Source organism: Homalodisca vitripennis, chromosome 3 (assembly GCF_021130785.1).
Source record: "Homalodisca vitripennis isolate AUS2020 chromosome 3, UT_GWSS_2.1, whole genome shotgun sequence".
In the NCBI taxonomy this organism is placed as follows: domain Eukaryota; kingdom Metazoa; phylum Arthropoda; class Insecta; order Hemiptera; family Cicadellidae; genus Homalodisca; species Homalodisca vitripennis.
Genome location: NC_060209.1, coordinates 81,897,248 through 81,920,494, shown reverse-complemented (window position 1 = coordinate 81,920,494; position 23,247 = coordinate 81,897,248). Strand labels below are relative to the sequence as shown.

At 32.2% G+C, this 23,247-nt stretch overlaps 1 protein-coding gene across 2 annotated transcripts; it reads left to right on the top strand.

The window, feature by feature from the left end:
* The first annotated feature begins 7,622 nt into the window (after positions 1–7,622).
* LOC124357116 (thioredoxin, mitochondrial) lies at positions 7,623–22,299 on the top strand. 2 transcript variants are annotated; one of them, XM_046808587.1, is made up of 3 exons: positions 7,623–7,800; positions 12,551–12,726; positions 21,032–22,299. In XM_046808587.1, exon 3 carries the CDS (start codon positions 21,221–21,223, stop codon positions 21,632–21,634), a length of 414 nt encoding a protein of 137 aa, XP_046664543.1. In that variant the 5' UTR covers positions 7,623–7,800; positions 12,551–12,726; positions 21,032–21,220; the 3' UTR covers positions 21,635–22,299. The 2 variants fall into 2 exon arrangements, with proteins under 2 accessions (XP_046664543.1, XP_046664542.1); XM_046808586.1 differs by having other exon boundaries at positions 12,523–12,726.
* The last annotated feature ends 948 nt before the right edge of the window (positions 22,300–23,247 follow it).

The window sequence follows — 23,247 nt, the reverse complement described above, 5'->3', positions numbered from 1 at the left end:
TAAGACCAAAGCTTAATCTTGATGTCTACTCTCGAATCGAAAATCCAAGATATCCAAGTTTGAAAGTTGATCACAAACTAACTAATTCTAGAAATGTACAATAACAGGAGTTATATTGCAATTTAGTTTGTTTATTTCTGTGTTACGACAAATAAAACTGTTTACCAACAATACCTAACTTTCAGTTTTTGTATAACAACGAAATAATACCGGTCTTTGACACTTTTCAACCAAACTGCAACCTGGAAAATTCATACCTCGAAAACTTGTGATCCGATTATGACAAAATGTTTATAAAAGAAATATACAAGTGTCGGTAATGGAGTATGTAGTTTTAGAACTTCAGAATATCATGAAAATAAAGTTAAAATGCCATCTTAGTAGTTATTCTTAAGCGAATGATCCCATGTTGACATTGATCACGTTGTGGAGCTCTTAGTCATATATTGAGCGTGTAGATTTGTAAAGCTTTATTTAAAACTTGCCCGGGGCACAGTAGCCTCGTAGTAACGATTGACAACAAACTAACACAGTACAGAAGTGCTCAGAGCTCGGCAACTCACTCACTATTGTGACAACTGATCCCGACCGGATTATTGTAACAATACTACGGATCATTGTACAGGTTTCTGTTACAGGTACTTTAACGATATACAGTCGACTCTCGATAATTCGAAATTGGCGGGACATGCAAAAAAATTCGAATTAGTGAGAGTTTTGAATTACCGAGAGTTTCGATTTATTGAGAGGAAAAGAAAACTATTCGAATTACCAAGAGTTTTTTTATTAAACACACAATGTCATACGGCAAACTAACAAAACTTAAAGAAAATTCATTTCTAATGAATAATTGAAAAAATCTGTTATCTTTGATTGCTTTTTCTTGTTGATTTGTGCCTCATCGACGACCTTGTTTAACACAAATAGTGCGTCGAACACTTCCGGCCCAACTTCTGTCTGCAAAGAAAAGAAAGAAAACAACTGTCACAGCGTATTTCGTAACAAATGCCGAAAATTACGTAATTTGTTGGTTGTATTATAACTTATGACATACAGTATTTACGTTGAAGTTTTAAACTAAACAAACAGCTGATTTTACAGCCCTAAGACCCTAAGGTTAAAAAAAGTCTACGCTACTTTCGGACATCAAATTAAGTAAAAAAAAATGATGGATAAATTGCAGTGTGGCATTCTTAAATCAGTTTAACAAATTGATAGGCTAACTACAGTAGTTTATTGCGATGCTTTTACCTGGAGAGAAAAATGGCGCAGCTTTTCTAAGGATGTGCTGGCTTCCTTCAGTGTGACAGGCGGGAACTCCTGGTCTTCCTCATCGTTATCAACATCAGGTTGTTCTTCATCTTTAGCGGCCAAGATGTCAGTATGGGTTCCCCATACTGCAACTTCGTCATCAACTTGCACAAAATCTTCAAATGGAACATCTCCTATTACAGGATGAGATTCCCAAGGTGTTGGCTGCACAACTTGAAGTTCTTCATCGGGTATGTTAACACAGAATCCAGACTTACGAAAACAGTTAAATATTGTCGTTTGACTCACACTTTTCCACGCTTTTTCAACAATCAACATGGCTGTGAGAATAGAGATGTTTGGAGTTTCATTACTGTCAATTCCATCCAGTACAATCTTGACTATTTCATGTCTGTAAAATGCTTTGAAGTTTTGAATTATGCCTTGGTCTAGAGGCTGCAACTTGGATGTTGTATTTGGTGGAAAAAAGTGAAGTTTCACATTCGAGAGATTTGGAGGTTTGTTATGAACTGAACAGTTATCAAGGAATAAGAGGATTTCACGATTTTGTTTTTTCATGTCGCTGTTCAATGAATTTAACCACTCGTTAAACAACTCCGTTGTCATCCACACCTTTTTGTTCGAGCGGTAGGTTACGGGAAATGACTGGATACCTTTAAAACACCTAGGTTTTGCTGCTTTCCCGATGAGGAGGGGCTTTAATTTTTCGGAACCATCCATGTTAACAGTCAACAGAAGAGTTAACCTTTCCTTACTATGTTTCCCTCCGTGGCATTTCTCGTCTTTAAATGTAAATGTCTTGTCCGGCATGCATTTAAAGAATAAGCCGGTCTCGTCGGTGTTAAAAATGTTGTGTGGTTCATAACTTTCTGTTAAACTGGACAACTCTGCACGCCAATCGGAACACACACTGTCGCTAACGCTAGCGCTTTCCCCACAAACCTTTTTAAAAAATATACCATTACGTTTTTTGAAATTAGTCAACCAGCCTTCGCTTGCTGCAAAGCTGGGGATGTCAAGCTCTTTAGCATATGCCTTTGCCTTTTCTTTTAAAAGCGAACCTCCAACAGGAACATTTTTATCTCTACACTGACTAAGCCATGTGATTAAACACTCTTCTAATCTAGGATATTCACCTTTTGTCGTTCATTTTCTTCCTGCTACGGAACTCACTTCAACTATTTTTTGTTTATTTTTTAGAATGGTAGACAAGGTACTCGCAGGGATTTGAAATGTTTTTGCAACTTCCGACTTCGCTTTACCACTTTCTACCGCCGCGATCACTTCTTTCTTTTCCGAAAGAGAAAGACATTTATATTTTTGCTTAGTAGCCATCACGACAAACACTTCTTACACACAACAAACACGACTTCCACACAACACGGCGCAAACATAACCAACACTGCAAAGAGTATGCTCTGGGACACAGGATGCAAAGTTTCTTGTTATGAAAGGAATAAGTTGAAATGCGTGTTTCCCACCGGCCGACTCTCAATTCGAATTACAAAGAGTTCTGTCGAGTGAACTTCGAATTACTGCGTGTTCTGTATCGGCCTAACCTCAATTCGTTTACGTCATTTCGAATTATAGAGAGTTCCGCCGACAAGACTTCGAATTACTGCGTGTTCAAAATTAGTCTGCCTCTGCAGTAAGTTCGAAATACCGAGTGTATCAAAATGCATTGAAAAATTTCGAAATAGCGAGAGTTTTTCAAGGGACCGGCCTTTTCGTTCGAATTACCAAGAGTTTTGAATTATCGAATGTTTGAATTATCGAGAGTCGGCTGTATACACTTTACACGTTTGTCACCATTCCTGATAAAAAGCACTCGGACTCGGCTCATTGAGCAGTAACAGTAACTGGAACATGTAACTCCACTATTTTTTAGGAGTACTCTGTAACGTATGATAATAAATCAGTACGAGGACATTTTACTCGGTACAGGTAAAATCCATAAAGAATATTAAAAACTAACCTAACTTTCGTAGTTGCTGCGTGACGGTGAAATTCACATTTTTTAAGCCGTGCAGTATCAAAATCGGCTATTTTCACCTTGTATGATTTTTCAGGAGGACAAAGAAACTACTACATATATTTACTAATATATATTACTCCCATTAGTTAAAAAAATCAAAATCAGGTAAGATACCTATTTGAGAAACTAGTTTTGTCTTGATTTTATTCGTAAACTAATAATTAAAGCTTAAAACATGGAGTTAGTCATGTTTCATTCTAACATTGGGAGATAGTTGTTTTTAAAATGCCAACTTGTGTACCTTTTTGGCGATAACACCTTACTTTTTTATGTTAACGTGTTTTTATTTAAAACGTGTTTTGTGCCTTGAAAAATGTTGATTAAAGTTTAGGGCTAGAAAGTTTAAATGCAATTTAGAGCAAACTGTTTAGGTGTACTCAGCTTTGTTTTTGCAAAATGTTTAATAATATCGTGTACATAGGCTATCGGTGAGGAACAGGTTTAAACCTAGGCCTAAACATATCTCATCTGTTTTGCAACTGTATTTTTCCACTTGTCCAGTTTGCCGAATTATTTTTCTGGCGTTACTTTGGGACACAGCATCAACATTATTTTTCTTAATAGAACAAAGATTTAAGATTTTAAAGTGAGAAAACTAAGCTTCTCATTACGCATTTATGGGCAAATTCCTTCACTGAAAGCAGGTTATGTTTTGACAAAGAGCAAACTGGCCACGTGACTATTTCCTGCACTCCCATTGGTTGATTAACAAAGTGTTACGAATATAGCTGAGACTGATACTAATAGGAATATTTAAACTTAATTTAAAACGATTTTAGTTGATTTTGAAAGTAACAAACTTCTAAATATGGTTGAGAATCAGTTGAATTATTTTTCTGAGTTTCAACCTCAATTTAACCAAAAAGTGGAGATAACTAGGAACGTTACTACACGCCCCATTTGGGTTTTTGAACAAAATTGAAGTATTATATGTGCATGTGCCATGTATTTCATAACAATTAAAATAGTTAAAAATTTTGTATTTATATATTTGATTATAATTGATTTCAAAGTTCCAACATAAATTTAGTTTTAGTAAAAAAAAGACTATTAAGCGATCGATTATTATGAAATCAAATGTTCCTGGGGAGGTTAGATCATGTTCGTTCCCCCGCCCCAACAGTCGTCCCCCCTCACAGTTGTTGCGCCACTGTTACTTTTTATAACACATTAATATCCATTATATTATAAATATAAACACATTATTCTAATATATTAAAACAACGTCTCAAAAATTAGAGTAATAAAAGAGATATTAGGATTATTTGTAATCTTTCCTAGACGGTCCCGTGTTCGCTGGTCGTAAGTAGTAAACGGACCCAACTACATAGGTGATAATACATATTACTAATCACATAGTAAAGGTATGCACGGTTGAACCGTTTATATCAAATCGCTACGCCGTTTTTGTACCTAAAATTAATATCAGGAAATATATTCCTTAAAAATGAACATTGTGTGTGTGTGTGTGTGTGTGTGTGTGTGTGTGTGTGTGTGTGTGTGTGTGTGTGTGTGTGTGTGTGTGTGTGTGTGTGTGTGTGTGTGTGTGTGTGTGTGTGTGTGTGTGTGTGTGTGTGTGTGTGTGTGTGTGTGTGTGTGTGTGTGTGTGTGTGTGTGTGTGTGTGTGTGAAAAGTAAAATTCTGCAACAATGTAAAGTGGACTGAAACTAGGTAAATGAACATTCTAACAACATTTTATCAACTTTACTATTACCCCTGTGGGAAAAGGGGGGGGGTCAGTCAAGCTAAATGAGCGTCCAATCTTATTGCTGCCCTTATTTCAAACTTAATATAGAAAACATTGCCTGCTGCTGACTGCCTACTTCGAGAATTATATACTTTTGTGTAACCATCATTAAAGTTCCAAATTATAGAAATTCACTAATTATTTGTAATAATCTTTTTCATTAGTATTGATAAAATTAAACAGAAAATACAGCTACGTGTTACCCGATGGCTATACTCAGTATAACTTTCAACTTTTTAGGGAATACAAACTTCTTTCGAACGATTCTTAACCGGCTATCTGAAAAACGTGTACCAACTTCCTGACATTTTTCATAAAATTGAATTTACAATTATGTTTACCCGTTAAAACAGTTTAGGAATATTCAACACCGCGTTTCACGTGACAGGCTCGTTGAAGTTGCATGATTTATTTCATATCTTTAGCTTATTATTTAATTCTCGAGACGTCCTGTAGACACTTAGACGTGCAGATAATCATACAGAAAAAGTGTATGTCCTCTCGGCTAACAAAAGAAAAATTGTTTCAAGCTACTGAGTGATAGGCTTCAATGACGTTTAACCAAAATTCATAGAACTCATTCTTGTCTATATAAAAATAAAATTACATACAACAAAATTGCAAAATTGATATCTTACTACGTGATATATTCACATTTTTCTTCAATAAAATAGGTCTCATAACATTTGTTTTAATAATAAAAGTTCCGGTGAGCTAGGAAAGGTACTACATCGCAAGAGTGCGCTGATGTCAAATTTTGTCACCGACTTTTAATATTGAATTTCTACTATGTTATTGTATTGATTCATTCTGTTATTCTCTCGTAGCCATTGTGGTTATTCATGAGACCAATGTGAAAATATCCGTTGACGCTCAACAATATACCATCAAGTGATACGCAGTATTATAGAACTCCGTGTTTTTATATATTGAAATGAAGCTTCATAAACAATTGTAAATCTATAAGTCAATTCGTGTTCGAGATATCATGTGGACAAACAGGCAGATAAGCAAACAGACAGACAGTATCATGGGTATCTAGTTGAGAAGTTAAATTTGTCCAACCACTCGAGTGATAGGGTTTGCTAACACTCAGCCAATAATCAATTATGATGCTCCACGAGGATTCATGTTCAAAGTTTTAAGGCGATCTTAGTTTATATAAATACATTGCATTATCTGTTTGGAGAATCTAATTAGGACAAAATTATTGTTTCTACTTCTTCTGGACGTTGACACTGGGCAGATAAACAAATTACAAGAATGCCAGATGTTTTCATGTTGCCAAATTATACAGGCGGTTGCTTTTCTATAATAGATGTGATTTAACGATAACATAGATAAATGTGAGCAGATGATAAATATAAATATGAGTCCTTAAAAAGGAGTCATTAATAAGGATTAAAAAAGAAAAAACTCCAGCACCGATAGTAATTCACTTTTAAGTGCTGGAACATCAGAAAGCTTGTTGTATAACAAATTGACTGCGGTGTACTTACATAATACTATCCCGGCCATCCTAAAGTCGGTATGTGACTCGTGTCGTAGTGAATGTGTTAACAACGTATTCTGTAGTTAGAGAAGTATCATAGTTTAACACATCGACTGGGGTAGACTCACATTACTACTACTGTAGCTCTCCTAAAGTCGGTGCATGACTCGTGTCACAGTGAAGGTGTTAACAACGTATTCTGTAGTTAGGAAGTATCATAGTTTAACACATCGACTGGGGTAGACGCACATCACTAATATTACAGCTCTCCTAAAGTCGGTGCATGACTCGTGTCGCAGTGAAGGAGTTAAGCAAACTCTCTGAGAGCGTTCAATCAGATAGGTTCGCAAGGTTTTAGCTCAACACCATTCATACCTTAATAGTACGATATAGTACGGAGACTTTCAGGTGGAACACAGTCGATGGCCTTGGTAATATCTCAAAAAATAGTGAGTATGTGCGTATGAATTTTTAAACTTTAAATAAAGTTAGATTAAAAACGAACTTACCTGACGTCTAATGTCAGTTGATTCCGACAAATGTTGAGAAATTTGGTACACACTGAGGAACATTTGTTGCTACTAGGGCAAGGTCGCGGCCCCTCTTTTAATGATTGTTCTAGTACAGTTGTTGCCAGTTTTAAAGTATCTGAGCAGTCATAAAAATCAATACACACCGTGAGAGTCTTCAAAATAGAATACTTATATACTTAGCTTAGTTTAAAAAATATACTTGTTTATGGATATCTTTAGATTTACTTTTTCATGCTTTGATTGATTATGATATCGAATACTTCAACCAAGATTGAAGTTGTTAAAAGAAATAAGTTACAGTATAATACTACAGCTCTGTTTAATATTTTGCATCCTTAATATTTTTAGTTTTCTATCTTCAGTATTTTTCCTTTACATCACCATAAATTACCTATATCTCCTGTTCATCTTTTGTATTTAAGTAGATATCTAATACAAAAAGAATTATATTACTACAACTAAAACGAACTTTTCGTTGTCTATGACCATTTGTCAAAATCAGCTGTTAGGTTCTTTTGTGGGGTTTGGAATACTATTGGACGTTCATGCGTCATCTGTATAGTAAAGTGCGGTCGGACTTCGGTCAATGTTATGAGAGTATTGGAGTTATCGTAAAGGTTGTAAATGATAATGTTTTGCCTTGCATAACGGATTAGACAATTCCTAAAATATTCATCATACATTTATGTGAAAGTGTACCTAATATAGTAATGTATTCAATGTAAGTAAAACTGATTATATTATTATTGAACAAATTAGGTCAATAATAATATAATGGATTTCCACCTTTAAATTTTAATAACACGTTTTGTCTGTGTACTTACTAAACAAGTCTTTTTAAAATACAATTGCACCTAAATTTATAATTTAATGATAATTTAAACTAATTCTCCCAGGAATTGCATATACCCTATAATTTATATATCCTAGCCTAACTTAGCTGTAAAAATGTTTTGAAATAGCTTAAGCCTTTCTTATAATTTAAGGCCTTTACACTCTAAATTTAAGGCATGCCTATTTCAACATTATAAATCAGAATGGGAGATGGGTACGGTCCAATAAGCGGACCCGGTTTTTTATATCGAAATTGGCAAACGATATTACTTAATAATAACCATCGATATAATCAATCGATACTGATGAATTATTTTTAACAACTTAAATAATCTATATGAACAGCTGTAAACACTTTCAAATAATACAAGGTAATATTTTAAATTTCACGTAACATTGTGTATTAAAATGGCCGTCAATCTTAGGAAGCTTCACGAAATTGCTTTAAAAGACGATAAAATATGTTTTTTATGGCTTCAGGATGTTGGGTTAGTACCTAAGAATCCATTATGTGATATTTGTGGAAAGGTAACAAATGTAACTGTCAGAGGAGCTAACATGGTCGTCTTCAGATGCAAAAAAAGAAGGTAATGGTGGACACAACTTTAGTAAAAACGTTTTCGTTCTGTTTCATTTAGTTAAAGTTATGAGTTTCCCTGATTTTGGTTATGTTCATTTATTATTTGTTATAATTAAATTCACATTTTAATTTAAACATATGATTGTTATTACTTTTATATCGATTGATAGTCTATGATTCGATATGCGAATATTAGGTATCGATGATTATATTCTTCGATATAAAAAACCGGATCCGCTTATTGGACCCTACCCTGGGAGATATTTGTTTTATCCACATCATGTTACTTGGCTGTCAAAATGAAAGGGTCTGCAGTATAATAAGCGTCCAACACTCGAGTGATTGATAATATCGAATCGATATTCATGAGTAAAGAATCTTTACTACGGTTATGGTGAATACAAACAATTTAAAATATGGGTATTTATAATATACAACAAACAAATTAGTATAACATTTACATGCTGTATTACAGATCTGCAGTATTAATCTTAGTAATAGGTAATTCAGTAGTAACCCATTACCACGATAGTGTTTTTTCAGTAACAGTTGGGCTGAAACAATTTTTTGGATTTAGGTTCCTCATTAACAGTAACAGTCTAGGCCATTTCATGCAAGCAGTGAATTGAAATATTACTTCACTATGCAGTGTAATTATGCGATATAATTAGGTTTAGATTAGGTTATCATTAATATGTTACTAAACTTAAACAAAAGCTTTACAAGTGCTTACGTGATCTGAGCTTTTATATGGGTACTGTCTTAAGGGAATACTTTTTCTTTTATTACAGCAGTGCAAGGTGACACCACAGGTGCCCACACTGATGGTCAGAAGTATTTCCGATCTGTACTTCCCCGATCTTAAATAACATCCTAAATCTTGCAACATCATTTGATGTTGGAGAAGTTGGATGATCTGAGGTCAGGATAATATCGATCAGAAATGCCCCCAAGAGAAATATGAAAAGCATCCCTAGAGGTAGCTTGAATAGTACCCATATTCAAGCTCAGATCATGTGAGCCCTTGTTAAGGTTATCTTTGACTTTCATATTATAATAACTACTTATTTATAGCCTAGTAACAAATGGTAAATAAGGACTTTGTAGTACCCAATAATTGTGTTGTATAGTCAAATTTGAATTAACCCGTTTGTAAATGTATCAGTTTATCAGTCTATATTACATGAGTAGCCTAGATAAATTTTTGTGTACTAAGATGCTACCACAGTAACAGGTTACAGTAATGTAATAACTCACCACGTTATTTTGTAATAGGTATCGACAAACAACAGTATTTCCTGTCGTTAGCTGCCATTACAGTTTGTTTCGATTACTTTGGAACAATAATGTCGAACTGAATTACGTTATAGACTTTCAAGTTTGTATTATTGTGAATGTCAAAGAAATATATTCATTTTGGATTATAGAAAATAGGCCTAATACTTTCTTCATACTAAGTTTGGGCAGTTACAATTAGTTAGCAAGGCAAACAAACATGTCTGACAGCATTTAAATCGTTCTAGTTGGTGATTCGGTATTATCAATCACTAGAATGTTGGACGCTTATTATACTCAGCCATGAAGGAAATACTTGCTATTTAGACTAATATGGTAGTTGAGTTTTAAATATTTTTTGTTGTCAACCATAAAGTTAGTAACCAGCCCTTTGGAATTTTATATTTTACTGAACGATAGTATCTCGAGAGATGTTTTTTATTCCTGTCTACCTGTTCAACTACTAGGCCTAGTTCTATTATGAGATTAACAAATATGTTTGGGCCTTTTCAAAATTTATTTGCTCTCAAGGTACTTTAGTATTATCTGGAGGCGACTATTTTGGGACAGTTTTTCTTACCTGGGACCTAGTAAACCTATATTATTAGAAAGAAGATACTTTATTTGACTTACTGTGAAAATTAAATTGTCATTATGACGATCGGTTCTTGTCTTCTGCTTCCAAAAAGGAAGCAATGTTGGCAAGAGGAGGCCACTCTGTCTCTATCTCATACTTGTAATTACACGGTATAAATAAGTTTAGATTAGGTTATGATAAATATGGTACTAGTAGTTCCAAAGTTAAAGATAACATTTCCGAGCGCTCATCCTGAAGGGTGGGGTAACGGCGATGGTGCCACTGAAATGTACACTGAGCATTTCCGATTGGTATTTTTCCGCCTTTAGATAATGTTCCTGATCATCAAATTTTCCGACATCAGTCACGTTGGACAATATGCTATTTTCTTTAAGTTTATTTTCTGTCAAATATATCAACCCATGTTCTATTCCTATAACACTGGAATCACTTGATTTCTTCCCACTTCTTTAGCGGTTATTCAGGTGACCTTTTTAAATCTAGTGTATCTAGATTCTTAAAATGAATTATTAGTTTTATTTCTAATTTTTATTGTTATTATTTATACTATGATATTCACTATGTCACTTTGTACTTAATATAACACTGAAATTAATAATAATGTAATAGATTTAATAAATTATATAAATAAATACATAATGCTGTACTCCAAAACATGTGGTGTAAATTCATAATCTGCAATTCTTACAAGAAGTTCATCCTTCACTTACTGGAGACATTCTTTTACTTATTTTCAATATCGACAACAATAAAAACAATAACAAAACCCTAAACGAAATCTCTAATCTCAACATCAATCATAACAACATCTGCCTAAAAGTATAAACAATACGCAAAGTTCAGGAAATAAAAGTATAGAGTGAAGTACTACTCTACTATATGTAGAGTATATTTTTTATATTACTAAAGAAGAATGACCCAAGTTTCAACTTTGGTAAATGTAAAAGACCAAGTCAATAGAAACAAATTTACATGTGTAGTGTGCACTGCTGTGATTTTCGCACATGTGCATTGCATGATACGTTTTACATTAGTATTAATAGAGTTAAGTTATATATGAACTAAACATACGGGTCTTGGGGACTTAAGCCGAGGCTTCTTTATTGGCTTTATGTTTCCGTAGTCAGACTGTTACTAATGTATGGGACTGTTGTCTGGTGGCCAAAAACGGAGACCAAGACAGCGGTAGCTTGTCTGGCTGGTATCCAAAGAAAGATTTTCGGCATCCACTGGCTGAAATGTAAAGTTGATTTTCGGCTCACCATACAGCCTTTTTGTGGTCTACAGACTTATATGCTTATATTTTATGCTGCTAGTAATAGCATACATATACAAAATAAAAAAATGGAAAAACTGCAAAAGAAACATCCATGTAGCATAGTTCTGACTTGTTTCATGAAATTTCAAAGCATTTATAGTTAGAAGAACAATACAAATTGTTCTTGAAAACTGCCGTGATCCAATATATACAGTAAACAGTTCTTAAGCTAGTTTCAATTTGGCTTCTGATGTATATTGTTTTCCTGTTCATCAGAGATAGAAATAGTTTGTGGGAATCAAAGTAGGATTGTATAAAAAGAGTTAAAAGTATCAAAATCAATATTTTTCTAAGATTACAATTTTTTAGCTTCGTAAACTTAAAATAAATTATCAGACCCAAGAAGTCATGTTAAATAAGATTCATCCAACTCTATAAAGACAGATTTATTTACTGCAAATGGTAACATTTAGTATCTTTATCTTGTAGTCTGATGCTGATATAATTAAATATTATGCATATGTGTGATGGTTGGTTGTGTATCATGTTACAAAAAATTTTATTATAGGAAAAGTATGTTATTTTGTATTTTTTTAAATCCTTTTGACAACCTCACATTTCTTTGCCCACCTAAACCTGACGTTTTATTTCTTTCTTACGGAAAATTCCTGTATCAATTTAATGAAAAACTAAATTAAGTATGCTTATATAATACAAAATAGCTCTGTGCTCCTATACTATGATTTGGGGGATAAAATTGGAACACACTAATACTTAAACAGAAATTAAAGAGTTGTTTTCATTTTTACTAGAAGTATACTAAGAGGGAAAAGGATAGGTAAGTTATGTATGTAGGCTTACAATTATGTAAAGATTGAGGATAACTGTTTTGTTTCAGATTATGACTACTCTTGTATTTGGTACAGGCGTAGGTACATTTATCCTCCTAGCTGTTTGGTCAGCTGCTCTTCTTCTCTGCTTCATCTCTCTTAGAACAAACCGTAATGTCGGGCCCATTGCAGTGTCTGTCGCTGTGTTGGTTATGGTAGTCCTGCTTCTGATTCCAAGAGGACCACAGTCACCACCTCCACCTGTTGATAAGGTGAGATTTGTACTACTTGTGATTCTGGTGGTCTGCTCTCCTGCTGTCCTATTGTAAAATGAAATAAAATTAGAAATGCCTCTTTTAAAGAGGTGGAGTTAGCGATATCAAGCTCTCCCTACTAAATTTAAATGAAATTATCACATAAACTCTATAAAATAATACTTAAAGAAATAGAAAAAAGTACACAATGGGTCCTTCACTAGTTTAGGAGATAAAATTGTAATAATCAGACAAGTAAAAAGGAGTTTTAGTTTTGATCATTGAATACTAAATATGAATAATATAGAATTTGCATAGTCTTTGAAATTTCAGTCTGTGTGATAACTGCTAAAAAATTGTGTAACATGGTCATGATGTTTAAGATAGAAAATTAATCTGATACATTAATTTCACGCACACTGCAACCTGTACGAGTGCTCAACACTCATGTGACTGAAATTAAAATGTGGTAGAATAAGTCTCAACCAACATCATCTTGACATTCAATGACAGATAAAAACCAAATCTCTTTCATCTGAAAGAGGATGCCAACAAAGCTGCATATTATCGTAATTTAGTTAGTCCATTTTGGTTCATATTCATAGTGAGTCCAAAAATTCTTATGTTTGTTTTCATAATTTACTTAAATTTGTAATTTTAATTTTGGTGCGGTATCAATGTATAAATAGGGTTAATACAGCTAATTAGTCTCAAATTACCTATTATCATATCTTGCATCTTGTTTTCATTTAGTTTCAGTTCTTGTTGTTTTGCACAAAAAAGTATTTTGTTTGTGTATTTTTTATATAAATTGTGTAAAACATAGTGTGACTGAAGCCATTTATTCTGTACATATTCTTCAAGTTGAAATAAGACTTTTTTGTATATATATTTTTTGAACATGATTTCTTCCAAAAATTAAACACTCCTAAGTAAGTTAAAGAGGAAAAAGTGTTTTTCAAACCGCAGGTGCAGTATTTTTATACATATGGTAGCCTACCATATTAGGGGTTTCTACATACTCCTCATGGCTGGAGCTGCATTGTTGTGGTACCACAAGATTCTGCACTGTCACTAACCTCTTATCTTCCCATCTGGACAATTAACCCAGCAATATTAAGCTTTGAAATCTGAAGTGAATAGCACTTGTCCTCAAATCATGATTTAAAATGTGTATATTATAACCAAAATGTGAAAAATATCAATTAAATTATTTCTATTTTTACCAGACAGCCAGCTTGTATAACAAATTTTACTGTTCTGCATAGGCAGCATAGTCGTAACTATTCCAAGGATAAATTTCTTTTGATACATAATATCAAAAGATTATTATTGGCAAAAAAAATAATAGAACCGCATTGTGATGTGATTTGTCCAAAAACGTAGCTGTTATTTAATCCTTTGATGACTGCTGTTGATAAACCTATACTACAGGTTGTCTGCAGTATTATTGGGTACACTTACATGTCATATACTAGGCCATCATATTATTATCACTATTCTTTGGTAATTCAATCAAATAATGATTTAAATATGTGATTCTTTTACAATAAAAAGCTGCACAATAATAAAGCATAACTAATGACAACAGACACATTTTTTAATGAGATCTCCAAGAATTTGTAAAAATTTAAATTTTCTGTAAACTTTGAGATTACTTTTGAAATTTGGAAAATTTTCTTAAAACAATAAGGTATTCATTTTAAACTGTAGATTGTGTGTAAAAGTATGTCAAATAGGTAAACATGCAATCTGTATGTATAATACAAAGAACACCATTTCAGAGTGAGTGTATTTAAAACCTGTCGATGATATTATTAATCCACCTAGTTCAGAACTAGTGGAATCAGTGTCTAAGTGTTAATCAAGAGTAATCACAAACACAGTTAAGGGGGAAGGGTTTATTCTGTGAGAATGATGAGTTTACCTGTAGCTCCAATTCACCTTCCGCTCAGTACAGCATCTAACATTTTTCACATATCTCTTAATTTTTGTTGTAGGTACTTGAAATTCAAAATATGCTTTTGAGTTTTTATTCTAATCACTTAAATTAATCAGAACAAAACACAATGGTTTTTTGTGTTCTTGACTTATGTACTAATTTTATTTGAGGTTCTATATTTTATATTAATATTATCTTAAATTAAAAAATAGTTTTGATAAAAATATTTCATAATATCCAAGGTAAACTTATCACCCCTTCATAATTCCTGTGTTTCCTTTCCCGTACAACTTCTGTGTACGTTGTTTAATTTACATTTATATTTGCTGCAAACTAAATTGAATAAATCAGTTAGCCTCTATTGAATATACTTTGAATATAGAGAAGACATGCAGTTCTATAAGTGGCTTAGTTAGCAATTATTTTAAGTTGTGGGAATATTCTAACAGACAAAGTGAATGCAAGGGAACACAGGATATGAAATATATTAAGTATTGTACATCTCAAAATTTTAAGTATATTCTTATTATAAAAAGTGATCTGTAAACACAAATTGATCAGTAGACTCTATGTTTCATAAACCCAGTATTAATATCAATGTCTTCCAGTTCACACCGCTTGTAAACATTGTTTACACAATTAACTTCTGGCACAATTATGAAACCGACCACACAAGAACTAAGATTTAGTCACTCCTAATATTGTCCAACCCTATCATAAACTATGTTCAACAAGGCAGATCCAGTCAGCTGGAGCAAAGAGTCACACCAACTTATCTTATTAAAGTACAAATTCTATAGTCTTAATCCAAATATTTTTAGCCTTTCTGTATGTTGTAATGCGTCTCATTTTTACTGGGAAAGTTTAGTCGAGCGTATTAGCTTTTTCAGACAAAGATAGTGCCAGTCAACATGACCCATCTTGTCTTGCACACCCTTATCTCATGTTTATTAGGTGATTAAAGAGGACTGACCTTGAAGCGTGAATATATTCCAGAACAGTTTAGCTCTTCTGTTTCATAGGATGCAAAGTGCATGGTGTTACAGAAATCAGACTTATATCACATCAAATTTGAAAGGTTACAATTTAATTCCAACACAGTAAGTTAAAATAATATATTTTGTACAAATTGTTTCCAAAGTTTTAATTATTCTGAATTTACTGTTTTGCTTTATTTACTATAGGCTATGTAAAATGGTATGTAAATAATCAATTGAGAAGGTATACATTTATTTTTCTCCTTCTGTGTTGCAACTTTTAATCTAAACTAAATTGTGATTACATTGGAATATATGTAATAATATATGGAATATATATAATATAAATAAGTGTTAATAACTCAGATCGTTGAAACTTCAAGACAGATCAAACAGACAATCCGTTACAAGTATAACCCCATGTAGCAGCACTTTAATTAGCAGTTTGTATTTCATATAAATTTAAAATCAAAGTTAAGCCTATTTTAAAACAGCAAATTCACTCATGACTCATGAGAATGGAAATAATATTCAAGATGAAACTTTACTTTATTTCTTAACAACTTAGTTTAATGGTAGAAGTGTGAACATTCTATTGTCAAAATGTTGAACTTCCCTTCCTCCTCCAAATAAATTCTCAATAGTCATTAATAAATATTCTTTATTTTGTTGTAAAAAGCAGGCTATACTTCTATAATATACATACACATCCTTTAAAGAATCTGTATTATATTCAAGCTATTTATATAACAACTGTTAATTAATACTTTCAAAACTATTGTTGTATTTAAAATGGCAACATTTGCTGAAAAGAGTATTTTTATAAAACACTGCTGTTACCCACTGCTTCACACGCAATTTTCAAAATAAAAGTCCTTATAATACTTAATAAAAGCATTTGTGTTGTAATGTGATGGAATATTATAACATTTTTCAAACGTAAGTAGGCATACATCAGGTACATTTTATTTTATTTCAGTCTTCATGTTTAAGATTATCAAAGTTTAACCTGACTCTGATATCATATTGTGAATGCTCATGAGTATTTTGATGTTTTAAATTTGTTACTGGCACAATCTTGAAGGTAACAGTCGGATATTAAGTTTGTATTTGTTATCTGCATTATATTACTTATCAAGCATTGTAAAATTAATATTTGATAAAATTTGTATTTAAAAAGATATTTCAGCTATTTGTCGAAATTCAGTTGAAACTGTCAACAGCTATTTAGTGTCAGTTAAATTTGGATTATGAAACATAAATACTACACCGTATTCATAATTTCAAAATATTCCAGGTAATTTTTCTTGTCTCATAAACCTTCCTTTGATTTCAACGAATATTTTATAAAAAGAATTAGCCGAATGAGCCAGCAATTCTCGAGATTAGCACTTAGCAATACGTTATTGATTCATTTTTATTTACAAGATACTTTTAACTTTATTATTTGATCTACATATTTCTAGTTTTACTTTTGTAACTAGCTCTATATATGATTAACAAAGTTTCGTTTTTAATTTAGTTTTATTTCAGTAATAAAGTATTTATAATTTTTATTATACTTTTTATTGGTAACTATTTTAGAGTATTATCACATACTTATCACAAAACAAATAATTAATTATATACTTATATAGGGTGTTCACAAAAAGGTGTCACAAACTTTTGTGGCTGGTAGTACTCATCATTTCAAACCAAAAATGTCATATAAACATAGGTCAATAAATGTTTTGTTTAGCTGCTAGCTGTCATTTTGTATGTTGTATAAAAAATATTACATCTAAAAACAGATAAGCTGAAAGAAACCATATTTAGCATGTAAGTTTGCGTAGATTAGAGGAAATTAAAAAATAAAATAATTGTGTTATTTTCTTTAATATAAACAAAATGGCGTCTGTTGTTAATTTTCATATTCAAATACTGAAAAAAACTACACACACCGAACTATTTTAAAAATTTCATTATAATTCCAATGTTACTTGTTTCCAAAAAATCCGTCAATGCGTAAGCGAGCTTAGCCACTTTAAAAGTATGCTTGCACAAGCCGGGAGCAGCAAACATTTTGTATTTTGATGGACATCAACTGTTTTAAATTGGTTATAACAATTTTATAAGAACCCAACCTTTTATTTTGAAACCTTTAACAATAACAATTCCAACAGTACTTTTTTTAATGAAATCCATCAACACATAAGCGAGCACGACCACTTTAAAGATACGTTTGCACAAGCCAAAAGCAACAAACAACTGATACCTCTCAACTGTGACATGTTTTGGTGCTCCCCTTTTTCAATGTAATGTCAAGCAAAGTTTTGGAACAACTGGCTTTTGTTGATATCAACAATTGTATCTAATACAACCCACAGCCTCAATATCTCAAGAAATCTTCAAAAACCAATGTAGTGAATTTTGCCTTGTGCACTGAGGGCAACGAGTGTGGACCTGCCATCTTGTTGGCTGACTCCAAACTGGAAGAAGCCAGTTCTTCAAAATTCCTAGCAATGTACCTTGATCGAAGGCCGACTTGGAATGAGCACATTGACCATGTTTGGACAAAAATCTGCTCAGGCATTTTTGTTCTGAGATCTTTAGTCAAATACTGCCTGAGTCATATAACTTAATGATTACGGTGTATTATGGCTTGATATTCCCTATCTGGCCTAAGGAGTGGTCTTTTGGGGAACTTGTGCCAACACTCAGTTTCAAAGAGCAGTCAGACTCCCAAAAAGAGCGGTTCGAATAATAGCCAAAATTAAATTTAGAGAGTCGTGCAGGCAAGCTTTCAAGAAATTGCAGCTTTTGATTCTTCCGTTCCTCTACATTTTGGAAACAACTTTGTTTTGTATGAGTAGATGTGCCTTAACCAGAGACTGAGGCATACACATATATGAGACATGTGGCAGAGCAAACTACCAAACTGGGAGACACAGAATGGTGTTTTATAAACGCCTACCCTCGCAGCAGGTGTTAATTTCCTTAATAGACTGCCCAATACAATTAAAGATACTCCAACGCCTAAGCTGTTAAAGACTCGCCTAAAACGCTTCTTGTTGTCTTAAGCATTCTATAATACAGGTGTTTTTGGCATTTGACTGGGAGACCGTCCAATTAGAAGACTGACTCCGCTATACTAAGTGGGTTGCATTGGCGATGAATGAAAGAGGCGTCATTGTAAAATGATTCATATGAATGTGTATTGTTTGTATAAATGTCTGAAATTTTAGAAAACCCATATTGACGTTTACAGTACAATGTATTGTCACTGCAATAAAAAAAATTTTGATATTAATTTTGGATTTCGTTGAAATAAGTGTTGGAATTTTGATGAAATTGTTCTAATAGCCGGTACCTAGTAATTCTTTTATAGCTATACTGGGTTTTTGTTATATGGCTTTTAATTTTTTTCAACAAATGGCATTTTGTCAATATTACAGAAAATAACACAATTTCTATGTCCTAAATTTGTTTTCTTTAGATTTACCACTTCTAGAATTATAATACATTTTTTATAAAACAATACAAAATGGCGTTTAGCGGCTAAATAAGACATTTCTCAACCTGTGTTTTGATATGACATTTTTTGTTTGAAAAGATGAATACTATCACCCACAGAAGTTCGTGATACCCTTTTGTGAACACTCTGTATACTGTGTGTTCACCTACAAAACAAGCATACTTCACATTAGCGTTTCTAATCATATTTGGAATTGTGTATGGCACTCAGCAAGTTAACTTTTTTGTAAAATAATGTTTGTTTTCTTATTCTTGATTTTTAATTCTGTATGGATAAATTTTAATCCCAAATGAAATAATAATTTTATTTTTTTGTTAAACTATAACTAATTTGTCACATGAACCCTTTATTTGGGGTTTTACAAATTTCTGCCATCTTAAATCCATTTTTAGTAAGTATTTGATATGCCTTACCTTATCTTAATGAATATATATATGCTGTCTTGTTTAAAATTACCAACACAATAGTTGGTGGTTAATAAAAGTGATTGGGGTTGTTAAGGGGTAATTGGCGATGTTGGATTATAAAGTACCCTATATATTCTGTCTTTGATGAATTGATGCTAACACGGATGTTGAAATTTAGTGTTGTCACACCACTATGGTGAAATGTTTTCATGTTTGGTTGCTTGGGGATAGACTTAATAAATAGTCTCATCATTGTTTATATTATTGTGGTTTCACTTCATAGTGCTATAGTGTCTTCATATTTGGTAAGGAGATATGTCTTTTGATTTAAATTGCAGGTGAATAAACGTTAGTTTTTACTCTATGTACAAATTATAATAGAATATACTTATACATTTTAATATGTTGTGACTATTATATAACATGATGTAATACAATATACTTATACTTATACTTTTTGAATAGGTTCTGACTATTATAAATGTGATGAGATAATTTTTAATGTGAAAACCTTTTTTTATAATGTGTGCTTATATATGATCGGGTTTATAACTTAATTTTAAATCTATATAATAAGGTAAAATATTATTACAAAACATTTCATAATTTCTTTAAGAACATATCATTAAAATGTTTTTATTAGTATGCTTTTTTGTTAAGTTTTAAAGAAATGTACATGTTTCACACATTTTAATTTGATGTTGTAATTGGTGCTGTTTTATAAAATAAGAAAAAAGTGTGAAACAAGTTTTCAAAATCTATTTGGAATGTACTGTAAAAATTTTTAAATAAATCAATTAAGAAAATATTTTTGAGAGTACGTGTGTGAAGTACGTGTTTCTATATCCTTTTTTCAATAAATCTAGTTACTGTTATGAATTTGTATAAGTTTGAAATTAAGAATTTTGTTTGTTTGTCTTTTTTCTTCTGATATATAATACTTAGGAAATATATTTTAACAACCAATATAAAAGTTATGGTGAAGTTGTGTGGTTTCCACCATGATTGCAGCCAAAACATTTATAAACATTAAATAATTTATGTGTTCGTATATGACATATTTAAGACTATACACAGAATTACTTACGTGTCAGTATGCATATTTTTAGGTTCTTACATTGTCTCAATACTTTAAATTGCATTTGTAAATAAAGTGACGTTAAATTAGACATTCCTGACCCTTGCCACTGGCAGGTAACTATTGAAACAATTATTTGTGATCTGCCAGTTAAAGGATTGATCTGATTGAATCCCATGACTTTGAAACTATCACCATGTCTGAGGACAGTTGCTCACAGGAGGAACAGTGTCGCTCAGTGGTCATTATCCAAGGGACATTTACACTTCTTACATCAGTGGGTTATAGTACAATAACTGCCATTCCATCTGAGATAATGCCTTATTATTAAGTAATAAAATTACTTTTTCAGAATCCAAAATAATTACTAGAAACCCAGTTCTAATTAGTTTTATTTTGTTTTAGGTTTACGACAATCTCTTCATTTGGCGAGTTCTGCTGACTATATTTTTGGGGCTATCTGCTATCGGAAGTATTGTCGCTTTCTTTACTCTGGTTCTTATGGAATCCAAACAGGGACAGAGAATCAAGAGTTGGGAAATTTAAATCGCACAAAAACCTTTACTGTTGAGGTAAATATTAAACTTTGATAAAATGGCAGCAGCGATGATGATGTGTTTGCGCCAGAAGGCGGTTTTGAACCGCAGTATTTCATGTGCAAGAGGTCTTCTCAAGTCTTTCACAATCAGTGATAACGAAGAGTTCATGGACAAGGTGATGAACAGCCCTGTTCCTGTGATCGTCAATTTCCACGCAGAGTGGTGCGAACCTTGCCACATCCTCACACCCAAACTGGAGGAGTTGGTCGGAGAGTCCGAGAGTATCAACTTAGCCACTGTCGACGTGGAGAAGAACGCTGAGCTAGTGCACACGTTTGAGGTGAAGGCTGTTCCAGCAGTCATTGCCATACGGAATGGTCTCGTCATTGATAAATTTATCGGTTTGGTCGATGGAGATATGATTGACAACCTTGTACAAAAACTGACCCCTCCTAAACAGAGCAAGTAACAATTAAAGTAAAGATGGCTCTTGATGTTTTTATCTTGGAAACAAATATTCCACTTTGTCACCGGTGCCTAAGTTGTTTTGTTTTATTAATGACATTTTTATTTACAACTAAACTAAAATTAACTTCAATATAAAATTTTACTACTCTGTTGAATTTATTTTACATTTAAAATTTTAAGTAACTTAATATTACCAAAAACTTAAGAGCCATCCTTCAATATATAGATAGAATGGATCTTTAGAACCTTTTCTAAAAAGTTATTTCTATGACAAATAATGTTTTGCAAAGTTATTTATTGATATTTTTGTGCTTCATTTTTTGCAACTTTGTAAATACTTGCTGCAGTAGTAATTTATCCTTTATTCCTAATAATATTCAATAAAACGCTGTGTGAACAAAATTTGTTAATCTAGATTTCTGTCCTGTTTTCATTTGATTATTGCTTTTGCTACACATTTACAAGATAGGTTCATAAATTTGTGTTAGGATGTTAATAAAATATAGAAAAATGGGGTAAATTGCTGCATTATTTTAATATTTGAAACTCGACATCAGAGTTAAACAAGTGGCTGTTATGTGATAGGTTTTTTTTAAATATATGTTTAGAATGTTTGATTATAATGTTTTAAAATAATGGTTTGAGTGTTGTTATTTTTATGGATTGTTGTTTTGTACATTTACACGAATTGAAATGAAAATATTTATGTGAAGAGAAATAAAATAATATATTTTATGCCATGTTTATTCCACCCACAATGAAATAATCAAATTTAAATATATTAATTAAATTTATATTATGTTTAACAAATGTTAATTTAATTTCATTAATAAATTACTATGAGTCAATAGTTGTAAATTTTATAAAAAATTAAAAGGGGTAGTATGAAATGATATCTTTTGAATTTTTAGACAGTTAGCATACTAGTAGAATAGATATAATTTTGAGACATGTATTTTGGTTTTACCAAACCATTTGATTTGTGATTTGATCACTCTTATGAGGGAATAGAAAGAAAGGTTTATCTTTTTTTTATTAATATTATGCTTTAATAAAGTATAAAACTAATATTTTCAATAAAACAAGATATTTTAATAAGTACTTAAATTTAACTGTCAGATAATGGAACAAAAAAATTATACTCTACGTGTTCTATTTTTACTCAATTCACTAAATTCTTTTGTACTATTTTTCAGAAGGAAATATTCTTGGTTTACTAAAATTAAAATTGAATTTTTTTATTTTGTTCCAATATGGATTCTTCTCTACTAATATGGAAACTTTGCTTTTTTAGATGATACTATTTTGCAACATCTTTTATAAGGGAGACTGTAATAACCCCAAGACAGCTGAGTTGTAAGAGCGGCACTTCTATTTTAATGAGGTTGTGGGAACAATGTTGCTTACTGCATCTCGACTGGCCTCACAGCTTTAAAATATAACCTCACATTTACCTTGAGCCATTATTTTCCAGCTTATATTGTCTCTGTTGTCCAGGAATGTTGTCAGACGTCAACTTTTGAGACTTAGGGTGCAAAGAAGTCACAATTGTGCCCTAAAAGTATGTACCCTAGTCAATACTCGATGTATTTGTCAAAACGTTTCGAGATGTAT